The sequence below is a fragment of the Macrobrachium nipponense genome, chromosome 32, assembly GCF_015104395.2.
Source record: "Macrobrachium nipponense isolate FS-2020 chromosome 32, ASM1510439v2, whole genome shotgun sequence".
NCBI classification, from domain to species: domain Eukaryota; kingdom Metazoa; phylum Arthropoda; class Malacostraca; order Decapoda; family Palaemonidae; genus Macrobrachium; species Macrobrachium nipponense.
The window spans coordinates 28,417,864-28,443,653 of NC_061094.1; the positions used below are offsets into that span (position 1 = coordinate 28,417,864).

The 25,790-nt window shown below is 39.5% G+C and overlaps 1 protein-coding gene across 1 annotated transcript in view; it reads left to right on the forward strand.

The window, feature by feature from the left end:
- The window catches only part of LOC135207290 (protein artemis-like), a 149,987-nt gene that overhangs the window by 98,076 nt on the left and 26,121 nt on the right, over positions 1 to 25,790 (forward strand). The window contains exon 5 of the mRNA XM_064238961.1: positions 22,930 to 23,079. Within this exon, the coding sequence (XP_064095031.1) occupies positions 22,930 to 23,079 (150 nt within the window). The remainder of the gene's footprint in view (positions 1 to 22,929; positions 23,080 to 25,790) is intronic.

Here is a 25,790-nt window from a genome sequence, read left to right on the forward strand (position 1 = left end):
CCGGACAGGTGCAGTCGGGCCGTGTTGCTTCGGCAATAGCCCCGGCTCCGGCCTGGATGGAGGACCTGACGACTGTCCTGCGTGAGCTGAGGAAGAAGAGGAAGGTGTCAACTTTGTCTTCATCGTCTCTGCTGCCTCTTCCCCTTCGACTTCTAAGGCCCATAAGTCGAAGAAGAAGAAGGCTGCCTTCCCCCCTAAGAAGTCTCCTTCGGGAACTTCTAAGGGCCCGTCCCACCCTGGTGGGACGGGGGGTCCTTCTGCTGGTCTTCCTGCTCCTTCGGGAGCGGGGCCCGTCTCCCCTTCCGTAAGGAAGAGATAGACGGGGACCAGAGGAGTACTGGTTAGCACTGGTACTTCCTCGCCTGGTGCTAGCGGCGATGCCGCTACGCCAGGTTCCGGCTCGGTCTCTCGTTCGCGAGAGATCCCGAGTGTACGTTCTCCCTCGGGAGACCGTGCAGCCAAGTTTCGGCGCCAGAGTTCGCTCGGCGCCAAGACGCGGCACGGAGCAGAAGGCTGGTGAGAGCCGCTCAGTGACCTCTCGCCAGGCCAGCGGCCGCTCTTGCAGCGACCAGCTGGTAACCCGGGTTTCCCCCCTAAGAAGGCTCCTTCGGGAACTTCTAAGGGCTCGTTCCACTCCCGTGGGACGGGGGGGTTCTTCTGCCGGTCCTCCTGCTCTTTCGGGAACAGAGCCCGTCTCCCCTTCCGCAAGGAAGAAGAAGACGGGGACCAGAGGCGTACCGACTACCACCGGTACTTCCTTGCCTGGTGTTTGCGCCGCTGCCGCTACGCCAGGTTCCGGCTCGGTCTCTCGTTCGCGAGAACTTCCGAGTATATGATCTCCTGCGGGAGAGCGTATAGCCAAATTTTGGCGCCAGAGTTCGCTCGGCGCCAAGTACGTGGCACGGAGCAGAAGCTGATGAGAGCCCCTCATGTGACTCTCGCCAGACCAGCGGCCGCTCTCGCAGCGACCAGCTGGTAACCCTGGTAGACGTGACTGTCTGACCAGCCACGAGCTGGCTGGGAAGAGGTTCCCTCGTTGGTGCGAGGCTGGCACCAGCGGTATGACGCGCCGCGAGGACACGCACCGGTCTCACCGCGACAGTGGTCTCTGCAGGTCTCCTGACCGCCGCTCCCACAGGGACCAGGCGGATAGGGGGACCAGCAGCAGCTCCTCTGCACACGAGATCGGGGCCGCTGTTCTCGGTCCAGCCGTTTCCCTGGGAAACGGCTCGACTAGGCCTGCAAAGTGGCGATCGCCTGCAGCCCTCCAAGCCCGCTGGTTCTGCCAGCGAGCGAAAGAGGAGCGTCATGTCTTCCTCTCCCGTGCCTGCAACTTCCTCGGTTTGCGCCGTAAGTACCAGGTACGATCTTTGGACCGACCAGGACGTACGCGCAAGTGGCAGGAGGAATCCGATAGGGTTCTATCGCAGTTCCTCCTCCTTAAGGGGTGGTTCTCGGAATGCTCTTGTTCGAGGGGCTTGACGGTCCTACTCTGCAAGATGCTATGACTTCCGAGATCCAGAGGAAAACTTGTCGAGGATTATGGCGCTGATTCGTCAGCGCAACGACCTCGGGGAAGGATTGCCGCTCCCACCAGCAGAGCCCACGTCTCTGCTCGAGTCGTTTTGGGGCCCGAGAGGGAACCCAAACCGACGGTGGGTATGCCGCGATCGGAGCTTGCCGATTCTGTCTTGAACCAGAGTCTCTCGTCTCCGGACAAGAAGGCACTCTCAGTTCTGGCTGGTCGATCAAGCTACTTCCACCTCCTCTACTGCGACAGCGGCGTTTCTACGTGTCTTCGGACACCGTATTTAAATACTCCTTCGGTCCTCCTGAGAGGTTTCGACCTCGACGAGGACTGGAATGAGTCGGAGGACATTATCGGCTCTCTCCTGTCAGGTGTCGATCAGCCCCACCCAGATGACGTTCACAGTGGCGGCAGACCCTTACCTACAGTGAAGTTCGTTACCACCCTCCTCGGGAAAACGTTTTCTCCTGATGATACGTTTTCCCAGACTCTGATTGCGGCGATGGCTGCTCCTACTCTTCTCCAACTGCTAGTTCCACTGGGAAGGCGAGCGAGTATCCAATTCCTCCCCCATTCCCTCTTTCCTTACGGCTACGAAGGAAATGGGAGGGATCCTACAGAGATTTCTCTGTAGGATCCCACGTTGGGGACTGCGCTACCGGGGGACCTTCGGTCCTACCTGACGTAAGTCCGGTCGTTGAGGAGGGATCCTGCCCATTCTCGATTTCTACGGGAATCGAGAGGACACCAGCCGATATCGTTTGACGAATTCGGTGGGGGTTTTCGCAAGAGTGCTTAGAATTCTACTGGAATTTCTAGCGCATTCAGTGTTCGAGTTTTTACGATCTCCAAACACTTAGGCGAGACCACGGTCCAAGTGAGCGAGACGAGAATCCCCGATAATTGTTACACGATAATCGGGAACCTCGCCTATGCTCGAATTCCTGGAATTTCTAGCATTGGAAGAAGACTGCTGCTGAAAGAAGACTATCACACAGTAGGCGACAAACCTGGAATAGAGAAGAACGGAACGGGAAACATCCAGTTTGGCTTGAACTATCGTCTTATTCTGTTCACCATTGAAGCTTTCCTTCGAGGAAGACTTCTCCTTCACTCTCTTTGATAGAGATTGAAGGTGGTCGATCTCCAATCCTTATTTTGTTTTTTTGAAGGAAAGAATTTTTAGGATTGGAGATCGTTGTTTTCAGAAATCCTACAAATATACTACGTATATTAACCTCGCGACATGATTCTGCTAAGCAGTTGAATTGTCTGAGGGGTAGGTGCATATCCTAGTTACTCTACGGATTGCGACTTAGACGAGGAGTATTCTAATTGAACTGCAACTCGGGGTTGCCTGCAACCTCCCAGGAGTTTCAGTTTCAATTTTATATACTTATGGTTTTTGTCATGACAACACCATTTCAGCTTTTGTATTTACCGAAATTCGTTTCGCCTAAATATAATTGCTCGAGCATATCTTTTTATGCTCGGTGGTTCTAGCCGAACGCATTCCTTCGTGGAAAGGATTACTTGGCAACTCAGGATGACGAGTCAGCGACAGCTACTGCGTATTGAATTGCCCGGCAGCCCGAGGCATTTCAGTACCAGTTGCCGCCTCGAGATGAACGGTTGATTATGTCTTTCTCCCCTGCTTTGATTGAATACCAACCGTATCTCTGCCCAACAACCACAGACTTAAGTCTCTGATTAACGGGGATTCTCGCATACATGAATGACCATCTACTGCTGTGACGCTCGAATTCATCGCCTTCAGTATTGCGAGAATTTACAACAGAGATATCTCTTCGACTTTCATCTTTCTGTTTACCGCACGGTAACAGAATTCTGTAATAGTCTCTTGCATCGCACTGCGATAATGCGAATGATTTTTGCGGAATCTGAGTTTGTCCTCAAAATATCTCGTATTCGTAGGTGTGCAATTATTCATTGTTCACCCCGGATTAGCAGATGTATTGAAAGACATCGCCTACTCCCACACCTGCCAGCTCTACTTCCAAACGTTCAGCCCATGAGAAGCAGTTCTTCAGGTGGCTCTCCCCTGTGTTTCATTACTGAAGAACGCCCCGCTTTCATTGCAACTACGACTTCTCACCGGACAGCAATGAAATAGCGGCTAGCGTTTTCAGTCATTTGTAAGCACAGGTTATGAATCTTGAGAATCCTCCTCTCGATTCGTCTGTGAAGACGTAGGTTGCATTCAGTGTCTACCTTCGTCTTCAACGGCACATAGTGTTGTTTCTCCTTAGCTGAGATTCAACAACTATGAGAATGTCTTGCCTTCAGGGACCTTGGTCTCTAGAAGGCAATTGACTTTCGCCTGTTGGGCACATGCCTTAAGAGGATAATCACCTCACCGTCCGGCATAGGTGACAAACAAATACACTATTTGTTTGGTCTCTCGGCATAACCCTTTTAAGGGCGAAAGTCACGTGACTTACTCGGATGCGTTGGACAACTTACCTCCTACCGGAAACGCAAGTCAGTCGGCAGCTGTCAGAGCGCCCGAGTCAGTTACGAGCTACGCTGTTGACTTAGTTCGGTTGTTACAGAGCAATCATTACTTCGTCTTAATAGCTTGTCACAGTACCCATACCATCGACACCCACCATGGAGTGTCGGTGTCCTATCCACTACCGAGAACTTCGCTGCATGGGGATAGGAGGAATGCGAGACTCTTCGTTGCAGACGGACAGACCAGTATGGGTACTGGACATCACCAGAAGTCGATGAAGAGGGATAGGTCATGCGACTATTCCCTTCTTTTCCTCTGAGGAAACTGCATGACTTCTCCTGCGAAGTCAAGCATCCAGGGGATGGGGATCCGTGACGCTCGATTTCGTACCGAACTTCGTAGCGAAGACCTCAGACCCTTTCGGAGGTCCCTGACGACGGTTCGAGTCGTTCACAATCTCCTCCCTAATGGACTTCACCGCCTTCGATGCGAAGGAGATGCTGCTTTGTTCGCAAGAACTTCTCCATGGCGCAGGTACTGAAGGCAGGGGTCTGGTCCAACCAGACCACATGCACCTCCTTCTACCTTCGGGATATTGCCCACAGGTCCTTGGATCTTTTTCCTTGGGACCCGTGGTGGCTGCTCAACACGTTGTGTAGCGAACCCAGACCCCTCGCAGGCTGAACAGCATCGAGTCCTGTGTGACGTAAGAAAGGATGAGTGAATGAGAGTGTGACTGGCTCCTCTTCACCCATCTTTTTCTTCCCCTCTACCTGTGGGTAGAGGGACACGGTCGTCACCCTACTGGATAAGGAAAGATGCAGGCGAGCTACTCAACAGAGCCCCATCCTAATCCCTTCATTCACTAGGTATAGGAGCGTATATCCACCACTTCCTCCAACAAGGGGGAGGAAGTGGATGCCAGCTTGAGACAAACCCATCATTTTATGATTCTCTTGCAAACAGGAACAAGTTCTTGCTTGCTGGTACGAAGAGATACGCTTGCCTCTCTCTTAGTACTTGGCCCAGAGGCCTGACCATTGATCCTGCGGTGCACACCCCGATCAATCGGACAGGGGCTTGGATCCCTCCCTCGCTCTTACGACCAGGGAGGCATTCCAGGGATGGACGAACACCAGTCTGTTCATCAAAAGACTCAGATTGCTCCCACCAAGAAGTGAGTCTTCCTATTGTTAAAGGACCGATGGTTTGTATTACGTATCGGAACAAATGACAATTTGTCGAAAATTGCATTTTTCCTAACTATACAAACCTGAGGTCCTTTACATATAGTCCCTCCTCATGCCACCCCTTACTCTGCGTATTTTGCATGGGCCAAAAGCAAAAGTGATTTGTTTGCGCGACTGTCGGACAAGCAGTTAACTACCGTTCTCCCCTTGTTCGAAGCTTATGACCGTTCCAGCTGCCGCTAGCTACTTCCTATTGTTAAAGGACCTCAGGTTTGTATAGTTAGGAAAAATGCAATTTTCGACAAATTGTCATTTTATATCACAAACCATTTACTTGAACTGCCCACTTCATTTGCTCACAATATTCTCGGTCAAAAATTCGCTAAATGAAAACAGCAGTAGCCAGGTACTCCATTCTTCGTTTACCTTTGTTATCATTAACAATATTCCTCGGACTGATTAGCAATAGCACCAGTTTTACTTAAGTCCAGTACTTTTCACTTTTTCAGTCTACTATAGCTACCTGCTTTATAACTGCAGCTTTAATTGCTTTTCATTTCTTTCTTTTAGTTGTACCTAGTGCAATTAACAGTAATAGAAGAAAATCAACTGGTCTCATTCCTGTCCAGTGTTAGTGACAAAAAGGAGTACATACAGTTACTAATCTTATATGATCACTGATTTAGCAATTATTCTTGGAAGAATTATTTTAGATTACCAATGTCGTTTCACTACCCTGCCACTACTGGTTGGTGGCGATGCTTGTTACATAAACATTTTGGGTGTCACTTTAAACACGCACAAAATTCCCCCCCCCCCCCCTCCCACACTCTCTCTCTCTCTCTCTCTCTCTCTCTCTCTCTCTCTCTCTCTCTCTCTCTCTCTCTCTCTCTCTCAATAGTGGCTCCAAGTGATAAAGAAAATGCCTCTCCAGTAGAGCTCAAACACTATACGATGTCTATTAAAGATATGGTTTAGCTTACAAAAAAATCTGACAGAGGTGTTTCTGTAGGAAGCATATGTAAATTATACAGCCTTAGTTTTTTTTAATTATTTTTTAAATTTTTTATTACATAAAGCAACAGAAGGAAAATCTACCTAGTTTCTCTGCTAACAGTGATTCAAAGAAACAGAAGTATAAAAGGGAAACAATAGGATTGAAAAAGTTCTGAACTAGATCAAGTGTTAGTCGTGGGGTGGGGAGGTGGGAGGGGGTTTAGGTTCTTACAAATTAAGGGAGAAACTGCTGCAGGACAGAGATCGTCTGCTTTGGTTGTCTGGAACTAGGCATCATGGTAAACCAAGAGAAGTCAAACCTCATACCCAGTCAAAGGATTCTCTATCTGGGTATGGTCATCGATACAGCAGTTTCAAGAGTTTTCCTGTTGGATCAGAGGTTGGAGAAGTTGCGAGTGGTGATGCACGACTTCGTGGATCAGAGGTTGGAGAAGTTGTGAGTGGTGGTGCACGACTTCATATTGCAACCACATCAGTCAGCTCATCAGTGGCAGGTTCTCCTTGGAATTTTGTCTTCCCTGGAGAAGCTGGTCCCTCATGGGTGACTTCATCTTCGTTCTCTGTAATGGAGATAGGGAATTCTGGTCTCAGGGAGGGGGACTCACCTCTATTAAGGGTTCCTCTGTCTCTGGAGGTGAGAGAAGACCTTCGTTGGTGGTTGGACAACCAGAATCTCTTGAAGGGTGTTCCTCTGCATTCTCTTCCCCTGGACATCCTTCTGTTTTCAGACGCCTCCCTCGCAGGTTGGGGTGCTCATTTAGGCGGCCTCATTTCTTTGGGCGTTTGGAGTTTGGAGGACAAACAGCAGCATATCAACGTCTTAGAGTTGAAGGCAGCCTTTCTGGGTGTGAAGGAATTTTGAGAGAAAGTAGAGGGTTATTCTGTTGTTCTCATGTTGGACAACACCACGGTGGTCACTTATGTGAACAAGTTGAGGGGCCTGGTTTCAGGTCAACTTCATGCGTTGACAGTGTAGGTTCACCAGTGAGCGGTCAGCAATTTGGTAGAGCTCTCAGCCAGGTATATCCCAGGCAAAAAGAATGTGGTCGCAGACAAGCTCAGTCGTCGGGATCAGATCCTAGGCACAATATGGTCTCTTCATCAGGTAGTGGCAGACAAGCTCTTCCAAGTTTGGGGGAGACCCATGCTGGACCTTTATGCAACTCACTTCAACAGGAAACTGGAGATATTCTGTTCAGTGGTCCCGGATCCTTTAGCGTTAGCGTAGGACGCATTCCAACGTCCCTGTGACAACCTGGAGGTGTATGCCTTCCCTCCATTTTGTTTGATCCGTCAAGTCCTTAACAGGTTGATGAGTTCGCAGTCTCAAGATGACACAGGTAGCCCCTCTGTGGCTGCAGGCGGAATGGTTTCCAGATCTGCTGTCGTCGTTGTCAGAGGTACCGAGGGAGATTCCCCCCTGGCGGCATCTTTTGTGTCAGCCCCATGTGGAAAGGTTCCACCAGTCATTAGAATAGTTTCTCTTCACGGTTGGAGGCTATCAAATATCTCCTCCAAGTGAGAGTCTTTTCTCAGAGGACAGCAGGGGTTATGTCCAGCAGTCTCAGAGGTTGACCTCTGCAGTTTACCAAGGCAAATGGGCGATTTACTGCGATTGGGGTCATAAATGGGGTTTTTCTCTGCTTGGAACCTCTATTCAACACATAGCAGACTTTTTTACCTTCCTCAGAGATGAGAAAGGTTTGTCTGTTTCCGCCATTAGAGGCTACGGGGTGGCCCTGAGTTTAATATTATGCCTTAGAGGTATCGACATCTCATCCTGGGAACTCTCCTTGCTAGTTAAGGGGTTTTAGCAATTGTGTTCTCCTAGAGAGCTCAAGCCCCCCGACGTGGGATGTTTCCTTGGTCTTGAGAAGTTTCACTCAAGCTCCATATGAGCCTTTGTGTCATTTTTCAGACAGGAACTTGACACTCAGGACGGTTTTCCTTATGGCCTTGGCATCTTCAAAAGAGAGTGGGGAAGGTGCACAGTCTGAGCTATGATGTGAAGCACACCAGGGGTTGGGGGTCAGTGTCCTTCGAATTTGTCCTGAAATTCATGGCTAAGACCCAGAATCCCTCGGTGTGTGAAGATAGGTTCGCCTCCTTTTCCATTCCATCACTGGATGACTTTGTGGGCAGTGATTCGCAAGAGCTTTTGCTATGTCCGGTCAGGGCTCTGTGTTGCTACCGTAAAAGGACACGGCACTTTAGGCCAGGTTGTCATAGGCTTTTTGTTTGCATGGGTGTACAAAGAAAGAGATGCCTAAAAATACAATCTCTTTTTGGATACAGGAAGCCATCAGACAGGCGTATTTGACTCTTGATGATTCCGCCGCCACGTTTGTGCAGGCTAGAGCATATGATGTTAGGGTTATTGGTCCCTCTCTGGCTTTCAAGAATAATTTGGCTGTTGATAGAATGCCGAGCGCTGGTTCTTGGTTACGCCAGTCCGCGTTCACCTCTATATCTTGAAGATGTTTCCTACAGATCTATGAACACGTTTTCCCTGGGTGCTGTGGTGGCTGCCCAACAGATTTGTGTAACTCATCATTGCCCCTAACAGGACTCATTTGTATCTTAACTAAGGTGAGTGTGTGGATGAAAGAATGAGTGAGTTGGCTGGTCCCTCTCTTTCTCTTGTAACTTTCCTTCTTCCATTGGGCGGGTTGAGGAATAGACACGTCATTTGCTGGACTGGTCTGATACAGGTGAGTAAGGTAGTCATACTGATAGTTTGGTTGCTTGGTATGCAAATAACCAACCCTCTATTCGGCAGCATATACTTCCCTCCTTAGCAAGGGGAAGTAAGTAGTAACGAACCTTGGCGCATTGGTTTGTCATTGGACAGTCAAAGTTTCTCTTTAGTTCCCTATGCAATGATTCGTCCCATATATCATTGTACGTAACCCAGTGGCTGAGTTGTTGGATATCACTGTATCTAGCTTCTCATGGGCATCAGTCCCTCTCTGGTAGATATTTCTTCTGGAGCTGGACTGGTGGTTAGGCCCCTAGCCAGTTTAGGATGTCTGTACCTCCCTCCATGTTTAAGTCTATCCTATTGTTAAAACCGAAGGTTTGTTCGCGTATGAACAAATGACACTTTCTAAGACAATTTGTATTTTTCATAGCTACAAACCTGAGGTCTTAACGTTGTACTGTCCACCTCTAGCCGCCCTTCTGTCTTCTTAAAAACATCCTGGGTTGGGAAAGACTGAACACAGTAGCGTGGGTGCATGGTCCTTGACCAGTTTTCACCTGATATACGCACACATTGCCAGATCTCACAAGATTCCTTGTTTTTCATCTGCGATTTAACCAGATCCACATAGGCACTAGAAAATTATCTTATTGTTGAGACTAAGATGTCAGGTTTGTAGCTATGAAAAATGCAAATTGTCATAGAAAATTTGTCATGTTTTGTCTTTTTCAAAAGATGAAAGGTAATTAAGCAACATTTGGGGAAACTGCCAAGGATTTGTGTTCCATGATTTTAAATGAAGGCAAAGGAAGTCAAAGAATTGATGTATTTGATATATAAGAAGAACTATCAATCAAAAATAGTGAGCGACAAATAAGACGATTAGATTCTGGAATGATGGCCACACAAATTACTGAAAAACAAAAATAATCAGACAATGGAGAAAGATTTTTGGGCAGACTGATAAAACAAGATTCATTTCATTCATGGTGAAAGAATGGAAAACAGGTATGTATACTTAAAAATTAAAAGATAAATCAGTTTTTAACCTGTGAGGACACGTTACAAAATTACCAACAGTAATGCCCAGGAAATACATGAACTGAGAAGTACTCATGAAGAAGCAGGTGGTCACTTACTATTACATGCTGACCATGCTGCAAAGCAAGAATATCAAGATACTGATGTGTTCATTTTATGCCTTGCATTACCAAAACTTAATGTGTCGTTATTTAAAAAATGTGAATCTAAATGTAGAATAAAACTTGCTGATATTGAGAAAGTAATAGCTCATCTTGGAGAAGAGGTATGTTATGCTCTTATTGGACTACATTCTTTCACTGATTGTGACACAGTCAGTGCATTTGCAGGAAGAGGAAAAGTTATGGCACTGAAGAAGATGATTAGTGAAGGAGCATATAACACATTGTCCAAGTTGGGATAATAGTGGGAATTATCAGAATCATTAATGGCAGACCTGGAAAGGTTCACTTGCTATTGTTACTGTAGGAAAACAGCAGTTAAGGGGGCCCGCCAGCTAATGCCATTTTTTAAGGACAGGACTTTGACATTCATACCACTTAATAAGGTGACTTGGAACATTTCCAAACCGCATATGATTTTTGCCTCTGACCTTTGGTTTTGTGACGCTAGGGTTATTTATCCTAAAAATAACCATTTTTCAAATTCTAGCTCCTCCCTTGATATTTATTATTAAGACCTAGAATTACCACCATATGTAGACCTGGTGTAGACCTCCAATCAAATGAAGAGTATTTTTTACTAAAAGTCATTTTTTGGTAGATTTGAATTTTTTCATTATAGTAAAAAATTTTACAAAAAAAAATGGAAGAAAGGACTTTACTTGGTTCTATAATGTCTTTCCAAGTTATATGCCAAATTTTAATGCTATAGCTTTAAAACTAAGGGAGAAGATAGAATTTGAAGGTCAATAAGTCAAAGTTTTCCTTTGTAATTTTACAAAGACAATGTTAATAATTAATGATTATTATGAATTTTATATTTCTTTTTCGGGTATTAACCCTTAAATGCCAACTGGACGTATTGTACGTTGACTAAAATTGTCTCTCAGGTGCCAAGTGGACGTACGGTATGTCGACTACAAAATGTTTTTTTTAAAGATTCGCGGAAAAATAGTTATAGGCCTAGTTTATGAAAGATTTTAAATCTCGCGCCTTGAAGGATGCTGGGAGTTTATGGATTACGCTGTTGTTTTAGTCACCTTGTCATAATTTTTGCACCGTTTTCTATTAGGCCTTACATAAAGTGTTATACATGAAAATGTCCACAATTTCATGTAGAATACAACAAAAAATAACTCATGGTTGTAGCTTTTATCAGTTTTGAAATATTTTCATATAAATCACGACAAGTGCCAAAATTTAAACCTGCAGTCAACATTGACTCAACCAAAATAGTTGAAAAATACAATTGTAAGCTAAAACTCTTACATTCTAGTAACATTCAATCATTTACCTTCATTTTGCAACAAACGGGAAGTCTAGCACAATATTTCGATTTTAGTGAATTTTTGAAAAAACTTTTTCCTTCCCTCCACGTGCAGTGACTGCTGAAAATCTCAGAATTTCTTTAGTCACCTTGTCGTAATTTTCGCACCATTTTATATTGGGCCTTACATAAACTGTTATATATGAAAATGTCCACAATATCATGTAGAATACAACAAAAAATAACTCATGGATGTAGCTTTTATCAATTTTGAAATATTTTCATATAAATCACGACAAAAAGAAAAAATTTGACCTTCGGTCAACTTTAACTCGACTGAAATGGTCGAAAACTGCAATTATAAGCTAAAACACTAACAGTCTAGTAATATTCAATCAATTACCTTCATTTTGCAACAAGTGGGAAGTGTCTAGCTCAATATTTTGATTTATGGTGAATTTTAGAGAAAAAAAAACTTGTTTTTTCGTCCGCGCGTTACGAATTCATGCATCATTTTGTGGTAGTATTTTCTCTGTGTTATTTTGATCATTTTACAATTTGTTATATACCAATATCATCGCAATTTAGTGTACAATACAATGAAAAAAAACTCATTAGCTTTAACCGTTTTGCCCACAGCACGATTTGTATACAATTTATATGAAATTTTTTTTTCGTGCTGTCATACATTCCAATATTTATATATGATAATGATATTTTTTTTCATTTCTGATGGTTGCATACTAAACTTCAGGCAATGACAAAAAAGGAGCCAAAAATGACCTCTTAATCTTAAAAACTAAGTCTGCTTTGAATTTTTTTGAAAAACTTTTTTTTCCGCTTCGGCGCTAACTCCCAAATGCCGCCGGCATACGACAAACACTTTTGTAAATAGAGGCTCGGCGTTTAAGGGTTAAACCAAAACTATGTTATTTATCATAATTTAATAAAAAATGAAGATCCCTTTGCTCATAGATCGTAGCCTGGGGCACTGTGTCAGGCAAGACAGCATTCCTTTTTAAACAGTCTCTCTCTCTCTCTCTCTCTCTCCGTCTCTCTCTCTCTCTCTCTCTTCGTCTCTCTCTCTCTCTCTCTCTCTCTTCATCTCTCTCTCTCTCTCTCTCTCTCTCTCTCCCCTTCACTAACTCGGCTTATTACAGCGAATTTTCTTCTTCTGTATGTCAGCGAGATGTATTCTATGTTTTTCCTCTTTGGCATGATGAAATTCTTGCCGAAACAAAGATAAACAGAACTTATTAATTATTAATAGGTGTTAGTTTTTCCAGACCTCTGAGTCTCAAGTAGACTCTTCTCGGGCTGGTTCTCAGGGATCAATCCTGAGAAAAAAAAAAAAAATTTAGACTTTATTTAAGAAACCCGTCTTATTTAAAAAATTTATGATTTTATTAATTGAAAATCCCTGCTTTCCGCAAGAATATTTTTCATTTCTGAAATCGCCAGAATAAATAGATCTTTGCTGGGTCCAATTTGGCGGGCACTCAACAAGCAAATGCTGCACTGTCATGGGTATTTGACATCTGTTACATTTCACTGGGTCAGCATGTGGTGTTGACATCAAGTGACCATGTGAGAATCTTGTGTGTCCTATACGTAGCCTTGCTAGGATCACCTCTTTTGCTCTTTCCTCCTGTGAGGATGTCCTCCATGCATAGACTTCAGTTTTTATATTTTTAAGTTTGTTTGTTGTTGGCACCGAGGCCCATTCTTCTTTCCAATCCTGGTAAATTAATGTTTTAACTGATTTTACCCAGTCTGACACTGGGGCATATGAAATTGTTGGAGGGATAGTGCAGGCTAATTTGGCAGCAGAGTCTGCATATTCATTTCCTTTTATTCCCACGTGTGCTGGGATCCAACATATTTCCATTGATATTCCTGATTGGAGGAGTTGATGAATTTTTTATTTGAATTTCCTGTACTATTTGGTTTCCTGATTTATACTGTCCTATTGCATCTATAGCGCTACGTGAGTCACTGAAAATTACAGAGACACTTGCTTTTGCCTCAGATATCATATCTAGAGCCATCTGTATGGCTGTGACTTCAGCAGTAAATACTGATGATATTGAAGGTAGGCTTTTTTTATTTAACATATTTTTCGAATATGCAGATGCTCCTACTCCAACATTATTTTTGGAGCCGTCTGTATATATCATAAATTTGTCGCCTTTTCTTCTAATGTGTTCCAAAGCATGTTGGCGGTACATTTCCGTACTTGTCATTTGTTTTTTGAGTAGGTAAGACAGGGAGGTACATATCTTTACTCTATTTAAAATCCATGGTGGTGGCAATTCCATTGGTGGGTGAAAAATTGGATTCATATTAGATGTATGGTTCATTATGTATCTAGCTCTTTTTGGGAAAGAGCTTGTACTATTAACTGCTGTTACTTGATTACAGTTTTGGAAGCAGTAAGTTGCAGGAGACGATCCCACTTGCATTGAAAGACCTCTTTGTATTGTTATTAAATTACGGTGATGTTTTAAGGGCAAAATACCTGCCTCCACCAAAAGTGAGTTTGTTGGGGACGATCGGAAAGCTCCTGTGCACAATCGCACGCCTTCATGGTGCACTGCATCGAGAGATTTTAATGCAGATTCTGAGGCGGATGAATATATTGGACAGCAGTAATCTATTATGGATAAGACTGTTGCCTTATATATCATTAATAAAATGTCTCGCTTTGCTCCCCAATTAGTGTGTGATAACTTTTTTAATATGGCAAGGGCTTTGATGCCTTGGCCTTAATGTATTTGATGTGCTCTTTCCAATAAATGTTGATCAAATATTACTCCTAGATACTTGATTTTTGTACAAAATTGTATTTCAGTGCTATAAAGATGCAGTTGATTGTTGGTTCTTCATCCACCTTTTGTCTTTTGTAGAAGACGATTGCTTTTGTTTTATCAGTTGAAAATTTAAAATCCAACTGAATTTGCCCAACTACATATATTTGAAATGGCAGTACTAAGAACTCTCTGAGCGTGTCTCAGATTACTACTCGTATAGTAAATGACAAAGTCATCAACATATAAACTGTTTTTTACACCACTTGGTAAATTTATAGTAATGTCATTGATTGCTAAAGCAAACAATGTACAGCTCAAGACACTACCTTGAGGATCCTTCTTCCAGTTTATAGGTTACTGAGTAGGAATTTTCTACTCTTACTTGAAAGTTCTGTTTGTTAAGAAGTTCTTAATAAAATAGTTGGTAAGTGGCCTCTTAGTCCCTTGGAGTGGAGTTTTTGCATGATGTTATGTTTGTCCATGTTGTAGTCGTATGCTTTTTCTATATCAAAAAATATAGCTACTGTTAATTTCTTTTGTTCAAAGCCTTTTTTGATATGATCTTCTAAATGTGTTAAGGGATCTAGGGTTGATCTGCAAGCTATTGAACCAGATTGTGTTGGTGTTAAAATGGATTCTTTGGTTATTACATACGTTAATCGTGCATTAACCATTTTTTTCTAAGATTTGCATAGGCAACTTGTTAGAGATATCGGTCTATAATTGGATGGATTACTTGCATCCTTTCCTGGTTTGTTTATTGGAATAATTATGGCATGTTTCCATTTATCAGGAAAGACACGTTTTAGCCAGATACTATTGTAAAAATTAAATAAATATGATTTAGCTATAGGAGCTAATTTTTCTATCATTTTCAAATGATATTTTATCATATCCTGGTGCAGAGGGATGACAAGAGTTGATGGCATTATCTAGTTCATCCATGTTAAAAATATAGTTATATTCCAGGTCTTCAAGAGTTTCAAAATTGAGTATTATATTTTCTTTTTGTTTTCTGTACTTTGAAAATGTGTATCTAGCTGGAGTAAGCCACTGATGTTTTCAAAATGTTTCCCAATTATGTTTGATATTTCATAAGTATCATGGTATATTTTTCCATTTAAATGTATTGCACTTCTTGGAGGTCTTATATGTTTTCCATTGATTTTCCTTATCTTTTGCCAGACATCCCTTGTGGATGTGTTTGAAGATATGTTTGAGACATATTCCTTCCATGATGCGATTTTTTCTGCTTATTACCGTTTTTCTAAATTTGGCTGTATATTTGTTATATAGTGGTTTAATGTGGTTAATTGTTATGTTTGTTATAACTATTTTGTTTAATATGTTTATACTATAGGGCATTTTGTTGAGTGATTTAAGGCGAGTTTTGAGTCTGTTTAGATTGCGACTCAATATATGTTTTATTTTTACTTAATGTTGTTAATGTTGGATTCCACCATGGGACAGGGGATTTGTGGAATGTGTTTTGGTTTTTGGAATACTTTTATCTGCAGCATTTATTATGAAGTTTGAGAAGGATTCACATGTAGTATTGTGATCTTCATTATGTAGGGAATGGTGGTATGTTTTTCTGTGTATAGGAAATATTTATCCCAGTTAGCTTTTTGGATATTATATCTTGTAGGTGGCAATATTTTGACATTACTTAAGTAGTTCAGAATGATTGGGAAATGGTCACTTGTGTATGAATCGTCCAGGACGTTCCACTCAAATTTCTCCGCTACATCATTTGAACATAATGAAATGTCAATTGAAGAAAAGGTTAGGTGTGTATTTGATATGTTGGAACTTCACTTTCATTGAGACAATACAGGTTGTGTTTCATTATAGTATTCTCTATGTTGATTCGGGTGTGTCAGTGGGGTTATTAATATCCCATAATGGATTATGTGCATTAAAATCTCCTACTATAAGTAGTGGTTCCTGTATACTTTTGCTAATAAGTTCAGAAAAATCACTGAAATTTGCATTGAAATTTGGTTGGTTATATAAATTACAAATAGTAATTTTACTTTTATCAGGCATATACAGTTTAATTGATGTTATTTGATATGGCATAGATGGTATGTCAACAGGTTCATATGTAATGATTTATTAGAACGTTATATGGCTGTGCCTAATTTTCCACCGTCAGTTGGTGAATAACAGGCAATTTTATGTGTTGGATATTTGTAGGGTTACTTCCTATATGTTGTAGACATTGCAACATTGGGTTGTGGTCTCGTATGATTCTTTGTAATTCACCCAGACGTAGTCGGGTTAAGAGACCATTTTATATTCCATTGAATGATTTTATATTCCATTATTGGGAGGAATTGGTGTTAAATTCTGTAAATTGATTGCTGATTTTACTTTATCTCGTAGTTTATATGCATTTGAATTTATTTGTGGTCTTCCAATCGTTGTATTTGTATGTTGGTTATTAGATTCTGCAGTTGTTTGTTTTTCACAGTTGAATATTAATAAGTCTATTTTTGATTTTATAATTTCCTTTTTGTATTTTAAGGATTCAGAACATAATTCGTTCTCATGTTGGTGTGTTAAAGGGCACCTCCTTATTTGGTAAAATTGTCAATACAATTTCGTACTGTGTCCTCTGTCTTGGTAGTTAGTTGGTTATATGTACTTACAAAGCATTCATTACAACCACAAGATGAAGCATGTTTGGTAATGTTAATTATTGGTTCAGAAGTTTTTGGTCTAGCTTTAGAGAAATGTCTGGTTTTGTAATTCTATTGTTCCTTTTCTGTAGTGATAAGGACTGTTGGTTTGAGGGGTTATTTGTTTTGTTGTTGTTAATGGGATATTTCGGTCTTGTGGATGGTTGGGGGGTGATAGTTATATTTTGGTTTGGTTTAATGGTATGATTTTCATTAGTATTATTTGATGGAAATTGTAAAGAGTGATCTTTACTGTCCAAGATGTTGGCTGTTTGATTGAGATTGAGGGTAATTGTGTATTTCCACTTGTGATGAGGTTAGTTTAATATCTTTTTTAAAATGTTCTCCTGGTGTAGTTGGAGTCTCTCTGGATTGATTGTAATTTTCAATATTTACTTTTTTTCCCTTAGGTGGGGTTCTTTCTAGAATTCTTTTCTTTTTGCCAGTTCGATTATCATCATTATTTAATTCTTCTTCTATTGGAAGTTCTTTTCCATGGATAACTGAATCATCTATATTGGTGGTGGTATTGGTTGTTGTAATATCACTTTTATTTTGGGTTTCAGTATTATTGGTATGAAATCCAGTTTCCATGTTTATACTATCTTGTTTGTCATTGGGCTGTTGATGTCTTGATTTTTAGTCACATTTGAAAAGGTGGGGGTTTTGGATGGATTGTTAACGCCTCTTACTTTTAGCTCAAGTCTGGCTTCCATGACTGACATTCCTGTCCTATTTATTAACAAACTGAAGTTCTGTGTTATATTGGTAAAATGAACACTCCTTAGATTTTGCGTGATGGGTCTAGTCCACAATTAATACATTTTGATTGTTTACAGTTCCAATTAGTGGTATGGTCATCTGATGCACAGACTGCACATATAGCTTTATTACGGCATCTTTTGTATGTGTGTCCATACCTTGAGCACTGTGTACATTGTAATGGTTTAGGAACAAAAGGACGAACTTCTCTATTTTGTCCAAGAATTTTTATTTTAAATGGTAAGTCTTGGCCTGTAAATTTTATTTTGGCAATGTTGATATTTTACTTTTATCTTTCCTACTTGAAATAGAGTATATTTCTAAATCGTGGTATTGTTATATCTCAATTTTAGGGAGTCTAGCAATAGTTGTTTTGAAGGAAGCTCCTGCTCGCTATTGGGTAGGATGACTGTACCCTGTACATAATTCAATGTTTCGTGGCTTGTAATTATTACCTTTATATTATTTATTTCTGTTATACTTAAAAAAGGCAGTGGACTGCTTTTATTGGTTACTTGGATAAGCCATTCATTGTCCTTGATGTGTCTGCATTCCATGTCTTGTGTTGGATATATGTTAAGTAATTTGTTTTCTAGCATCGCTGCTGAGATTTTGTTGTCAGCTTTGAGGACTAGAAATCTTGACCAATTATCTGGTCCAAAGAGGTCATCAAAATGTACCAATGTGGGATTAAGTCGGTAATTTTTGTTTCTTTTTGGTCCTTGTTTTATGTATGTTGCTTGTCTATTATGATTTTTTATATTTTTCTGTTTACGTTGCTGGGAGGATTATTTGTCTCTAATTCAGAATTATTGTTCATATATATGGTTCCATTGTTACGATATTGGAGTTTACCAATTTATGTTTGTTTGTTTCTTTTTTATTTATGCACTCTATTTGGTTTTTCTGGTTCTGCTGCTTACTTGGAACAGTGTGTTCCCGATTTGTATCTTTTATAGTACTTTCACTACTTGTGGCAGTACCTAGGAAATTCGGGAGTGACGTGCTAATGGTCATCAACTGTGCCGTAGTTTTTCCATCATGGGGCCCAGGGGTACTCAAATCATTTATTTCACAGTTCATAAATTTTGAGTTTTTACACAAAAAAAAAAAAAAAAAAAAAAAAAAAAAAAAATCTTGAAAAGATATCATTGGCCCTTCGCGAAGTTAAATCTTCTGCCAAAGGCACAAGTGAGAAAAGGACTCCCAATGTCCGCATCCCTACCCTCCCCACCCCAAAAGGGATGGATAAACATGATTAGTATGGCCCAAGTGTAAGCAGAACCCGCTTGCTAGGACTAAGAGTATTATGTTAATACAATTATCCCCATCCTAATCACATTATGGGCAAACTGGATAGAATGCCGAGAGTTCTATTCCTAGAACCAGGCCCCCCCTGGAATCCGTGGTCCAGCTCCACAGAATAGTTCCGCCTGAAAAACAGGTCCGAACATTGTCGGGTAGATGATGGATCTACCACAGTTCTCACTATTTAGCTTCAGATTTAACTCCACGTTAAGCCATGATATGTTTTCTCATTTATTTGCTTTTTCTTTTAAAAAATTTGGCAAAAAATGGAAAAGTCCACATAAGTTTTACTCGAAAATATATAATGTCATATGGGACTCTTGGGTTCGAACCTGGGAAGAGATTCCTGAGGTTCGAGAGCCCCCTCACCACGTCAAGGTGGTCCCAAAATGAGGGGGGATAAACAGAACTGAAAGCAAGAGAATGTCAGAGGTGAAACTCAAATTCGTACTCTGTTTACAAAGACAATGTTAATAAATCCTGATTATTATAAATTTCATATTCTTTTTTTTGGATATTAATAAACCAATACTATGTTATTTATCATAAATGAAGAGCCCTTTGCTCAAAGACCGTAGCCTGGGGCACTGTATGATGGAAAAGAACCTTACAACCAGATCCAGGTTCACCAACTCCCACTGGAACAGGTTGAAAATATATTAAAATTTATAGAGAAGAGCAACTTGCTACAGATTGGATGGATTGCTTACAAACCCCTTAGTCCATCCTTGATTTACTGGCATGCAATTGCTCCAAATGTTGGAAGGTACCAAAGTGCATTTGCTTTTTAAATGGAATGAAATGCACAGACATGTGTAGTCTTACAGACTGCAGTAACCAAGCAGTCATTGAAACCGTAGATTTATGTACTTGTGATTAATAGAATGTTGATTAAAAATACAAAAAAAAAAAAATCTTGCATCCATTCATTTAAATCAATGAAGCATAAAGTTGAAGGAGACGGAGCTAAGGCCATATTTAGGTTGGTGAGCACTCTTTGTAAAGGCACTAATTTTAAGGTGCCAGCTCCAAATAAATAACAAGAAATGTAGTCCATATGAAGCAATATATGTGAGTAAAATTACTTAATATGGTACAGTGTAAGGACTATAGAGACTGAATGCAATGAAACTAGCAGCTGTGCTACAGGTCACTACATGCTCTCTTACATTCCAAATAATGGTCCTAACTCATAAACAAAGCATCTTACAGAAACTTTATAAGAATAAAAAAACCTTTTGAATTTTATTTGATAGTAAAACAATTAACCCTCTTACGCCGAATGGACATATTAAACGTCGAGTCAAAATGTCTCCCGTATGCCGAATGGACGTATCATACGTCGACTCAAAAAAGTTTTTTTAAAAATTCGCGGAAAAATACTTATAGGCCTACCAGCCGAAAACTTTGAATCACGCGCCTTTTGGGGAGATGCTGGAGTTCACGATCAAGGCGTTGTTTAGTTTACAATCGCTACGCAGGTGTGCAAGCGCGAATTTCTTTCTTATCGCACTAAAAGGTATCAGTGACACATCTCAAAAATTATTTCGTCACTTTGACATAATTTTTGCACCATTTTAAATTATCCTTTACATGAAGTATTATATATGAAAATGTGTGCAATTTCATGTAAAATACAACAAAAAAATACTCATGATTGTAGCTTTAATCAGTTTTGAAATATTTTCATATAAATAACGATAAGTGCAAAAATTTCAACCTTCGGTCAACTTTGACTCTACCGAAATGGTCGAGAACGCAATTGTAAGCAAAAAACTCTTATATATAGTAATATTCAATCATTTGCCTTCATTTTGCAACAAATTGGACGTCTCTAGCACAATATTTTGATTTATGGTGAATTTATGAAAAAACTTTTTCCTTACGTTTGTGCGGTAACTCTTCCGATAAATTTTTTCGTGCGATTGTCCTAATGTTTGCACCCTTTTAAATTTGCCGTTACATAAAGTTTTATATATGGAAATGTGCGCAATTTCATGCACAATACAACAAAAAACAACAAAAAACAACCCATGGTTGTAGCTTTTATCAGTTTCAAAATATTTTCATATAATAACGTTAAGTGCAAAAATTTCAACTTTCGGTCAAACTTTGACTCTACCGAAATGGTCCAAAAATGCAATTGTAAGCTAAAACTCTTATATTCTAGTAATATTCAATCATTTAACTTCATTTTGCAATGACTTGGAAGTCTCTAGCACAATATTTTGATTTATGGTGATTTATAAAAAAAAAAAAAAAAAAAAAAAAATTTCCTTACGTCCGCGCGGTAACTCTTCCGAAAAAATCAGAATTTTTTTTGTGCGATTGTCGAAATGTTTGCACCATTTAAAATTAGCTGTTACAAAAAGTTTTATATATGAAAATGTGCGCAATTTCATGTAGAATACAACTATAAATGATTGAAGGTTGTAGCTTTTCTCTTTTTTGAAATATTTGCATATAAATCACGATAAATAGAAAAAAAAAAACCACGTTCGGTCAAATTTGACTCTACCGAAATAGTTGAAAAACGCAATTGTAAGCTAAAACTCTTATGGCCTAGTAATATTCAGTCATTTTTCTTCATTTTGAAACAAATTTGAAGTCTCTAGAACAATATGTGATTTATGGTGAATTTTTGAAAAATATTTTTAACTTTCCCTCCGCGCGGCCGATTTCGTGGCCGCAAGTCTCAGAAATACGTACATCGCATTATCCTAATATTTGCTCCTTTTCATATTAGCCGTTTTATAGAGTTTCATATATCAAAATGTGCGCAAATTCATGAAGAATACAATAAAAAATAATTGAAGGTTGTAGCTTTTTCATCTCGCAATATGTGCATATAAAAAATATATATAAAAATTTCGACATTGGGTCAAATTTAACTCGTCCGAAATGGTCGAAATCTGCAATTCTAATCTAATACTCTTACAGTATTGCAATATTCAATCATTTTTCTTGATTTGGAAACAAATTGGAAGTCTCTAAGAACAATATTTAGATTTACGGTGAATTTTTGAAAATAACATTTTTTACGTCTGTGCGTTACGAATTCGTACATCATTTTGTGATAACATTTGCAAAAAACTATACAAAAACTATTAAAATAGGTTTGGCCAGTTTTTTTATCAAGGCTATCATACATTTTCTATATCTTGGGAGCCTACTCGTCCCAGAAATAACAGTAATCCTTTGCCCCTAATTTGATACCAAAAAATTGACTGGCTCATGGACTATTATAGACTCATCCCAAATAATGGAAATTTTTATGTTAAAATTAATTATTTGTATACTTAACTCCTGGTGGGAAACAGGTGTTTACAGACAGTCTGAGCGGGTGAGCCACTCATTATTTTGTTTTATAATGCTGAACACAATGACACATAGACATAAGCTAACTTTAACAGAAGGTTAGTATCAAAATAATTTTATCATAAAAATTTTCATTTTGTTCTTGTCCAAATTCAGCTTTTCATTTGGAGTTCTTTAAATTTTTATTTTAAAGCACCACAGAAAAGGGCAAATATTTATCTTCAGAATTAAACCCAAATTAGCATTACATCCAGAAAGAAAATTACACTGAGCAATTGAAAAGATATTTTCAAGGTATGCAGTAAACCAGCGTTTAATTTACCATAGATAAGTTTGTGATATAATTATATTACAAATAAAGTATAGTAGTTCTTGATGTAATGTTACAGTGGGAGAGATACCACTAGTGTGAAAAATCATGTTCAGGTTTTTGGGAGATTTGTCTCCCTTTCAATTTTCCATCTGTTTTATGTTATTAGTACATCAGAATTTTAGTCAACAATTTTAAATTTTAAACTTTAAACTTTACAAATCACCCATCATATGATGTCAAATAGCAGTGTTGCTCATAGTGGTCAGGCTTTATCTCTTAAACATGACATCCATCCATCCTTCTTAATGTTAAGCAAAGGGATCATGGTGGCTTACTTACCTTGGTTTTTGCAGGAGATTAAACAGGTCAACCGTGATGGTACATTTTGCCGGGTGTTGCTGTCAATGCATGCATCTTGTTCAGAAGTGTTGGATCTTGTTAGTTATTTGCGGCCTCGTAAAGTGTACCCAAATGTCATTCCTATGAATTCATCACGAGAGGAGGTAAGTAAATAGAAAAGAATTGTTTTTGCATTGTGTTACCTTGTAATATATAATGGCTTGTGTTTGTTATCTGACTTTCTTGAATGTCTTTACACATTTAATGTATACAAACCAAATCAAACATTTAATGTATACATATAACATTTGCATCAGTCGAGTTTATTTATGAAATTTCTCGGAAAGGTAAAGCACATCGATGTAATTCCAAAGTGTCAGGCCAATGTTGAAGGTATTTATAGTGAGGTAATTTAATTTGTTCTTTGTATAGGTCATATGATTTTTGTTTAAATTTCATATGCTGTCTTGAAAAATCCCCTTAAGATACACACACAAATTTCTCATAGTACATACTTATCATTGTATATTTAGATAGTAAACATGAATTTCTTATGATATTTGGAAATTGGCAAAGGTGCCTATGACATGACTACTTTTTCCCTTGGGAAGACTGATAAACTATGAGATTGTAGTTATGAAAGATTCTTTCAGGGGTCATAAGGAATTGCTTTTTTTATCCATAGAAAATGGTCATCTTCCTGTATATTCTAAGGAACATCCTTGGAAATTTATTTCCCCTCTTAGAAAATTGCCACAATTAAAAATTGCATGAAAGTATTCAGTATTTTTAAAGTTTTGGGAAGGTTCTAAATTATATATATATATATATATATATATATATATATATATATATATATATATATATATATATATATATATGTATGTATGTATGTATGTTATGTATGTATGTATGTATGTATGTATGTATGTAACATGCTAGGGTGAAGTACTCAGCTTTAAAATGCTACCAAAACTAGCAACATGCTACAAAAAGGAAATGTTCAAAGCCTGGATAAAGAGGAACATTAATACCTAAGGATGAGTTGCTGCATTCAGTATTGCTATAACAAAGAAATCTGATAGGGGTCAACTCCCAATGTTGTAAAGTCACGAGTAATTTCATGTCCGCTTCAAACATGGTTAAACTGAAGTGGAATTAACATGAGATAAATCAAGTAAAAATAATCCAATTTAGAGAGATCAAGTGACATTTCAATGTTGAGATGCCTCTGAGTAGAAGACAATCTTTCAGACAAGTATAATTGAAGGTAATTGCTACATCAGCTACAATAAATTTGTGGTCTTCGGCCTTTCTAACAATTGTTTTTCCTCTTGTTACTGTATTCCACCAGTAACACACATATTCATCAAATCTTTATATGTACTGTAGATGGAGAAATAAACAAATTGGGGCAGGGGGGGGGAGTAATTCTTTAAATAAAAAAAGGAAAAACAGTACAAGCAAATTAAAAAGTATCTCCAGTGTTCACAATAAAGTTTATGCACAGTAAGGTTATTCCTTGATTGTTTATGCTTAGCCCAAAGTAAGGATATTACTTGATTGTTCCTTGGGGAAAATTTAGGCCATGTTTCATTCAGGCTGTATTGATCATGGTCTTGCTAAATGAGAATAGACTGATCAGCATTGGTGAGTCTCAACCTTAATAGTTTATCAGATAGTCAGCATTGGGTAGGATACTGGTTATCCACTGATTGGCAGAGAATAAAATTTCAAACTGAACATCAAGATGCTTTTACACTTTAATGTCAGGATAGAAATGCAGTTCTAGAAATCACATTAGAGGAGGAGCAGACTGAAGGGGGATTGGTTTGAAATTAAATTACAGCACAGCAGTCTGCTGAAAAAGAACTGGGATATGGGGTGCAAGATGGAAACCTTGGATATTTGGTGGGTCCAGGGGTACAATAAAGAATAGACAGAGGCAAAAGGTACTAGAAAGGAGGTGAAAAATTTGCAGATTTGAACAGACTAAACAGTGGTGTAAAATGGAGATCAGTTAGGTTAAGGGAGAATAACTGGAACCAACAGGATGCTGTGTAACATCAGCATCTAGGTTGAAATTCACTATTACTACTCATTGACTCCTTCATAAGATGTCAAATCTGATTTGTTCCAATACGTAATACAAACCCTCGGTCCTTTAACAATAGGAATGTACTTACGGCGTAACTGGAATTACGGCCGTTGAATCTTGAACAAGGTGGTTATGCAGTAACTTGCTCGGACGTAAACACTCCACTTTGCTTTCGGCCGTCTTCCGATGAAGACATGTGTTTGTGAGCTCCGGCTGACTGGTCGTTGATCTTTTTTCCTGGTGGGATCCTTTTGGTTTATTTTTTGTATTTAAATAATTATGCATATACGGTGTTTGATATTAATACTAAACAAAGGTTTGCCCTTGGTTTTTCAATTAATATACAGACCCACTTTTAGTGATAGCTTTTGTAACCACCCCTCTGCTGGTGTTAAGAGTTGGCGGCTAAGGTATGCCAACATATTACTTACATATTTTTTACATTCTTTCGCCCTTTAACACTGGCTCAGACCTGCATGAGGATGAGATATGTATTTATCGTGAGGATGAGACATGTATTTAATGTAAGTGATATTGATCCTGTAACGGGACATGTATTCATCCGGAAATTACGCTTACGCTTGGGAATTACCGAGGGAACTTCAAAGGTTTGTCCATGTTTTGTTGTTATGGTAATTTTCTCTTCTCCTTCCTTTCACTTACTATCGGAAGAAGGTAGAAGGATGGGCGTGCAGTGTTGATGTTGGGGATCTCCTCTCACTTTGGAGGGCAGCGCCCTTGGACACATGAGGAGTATCCTCATTACTTTATATATAT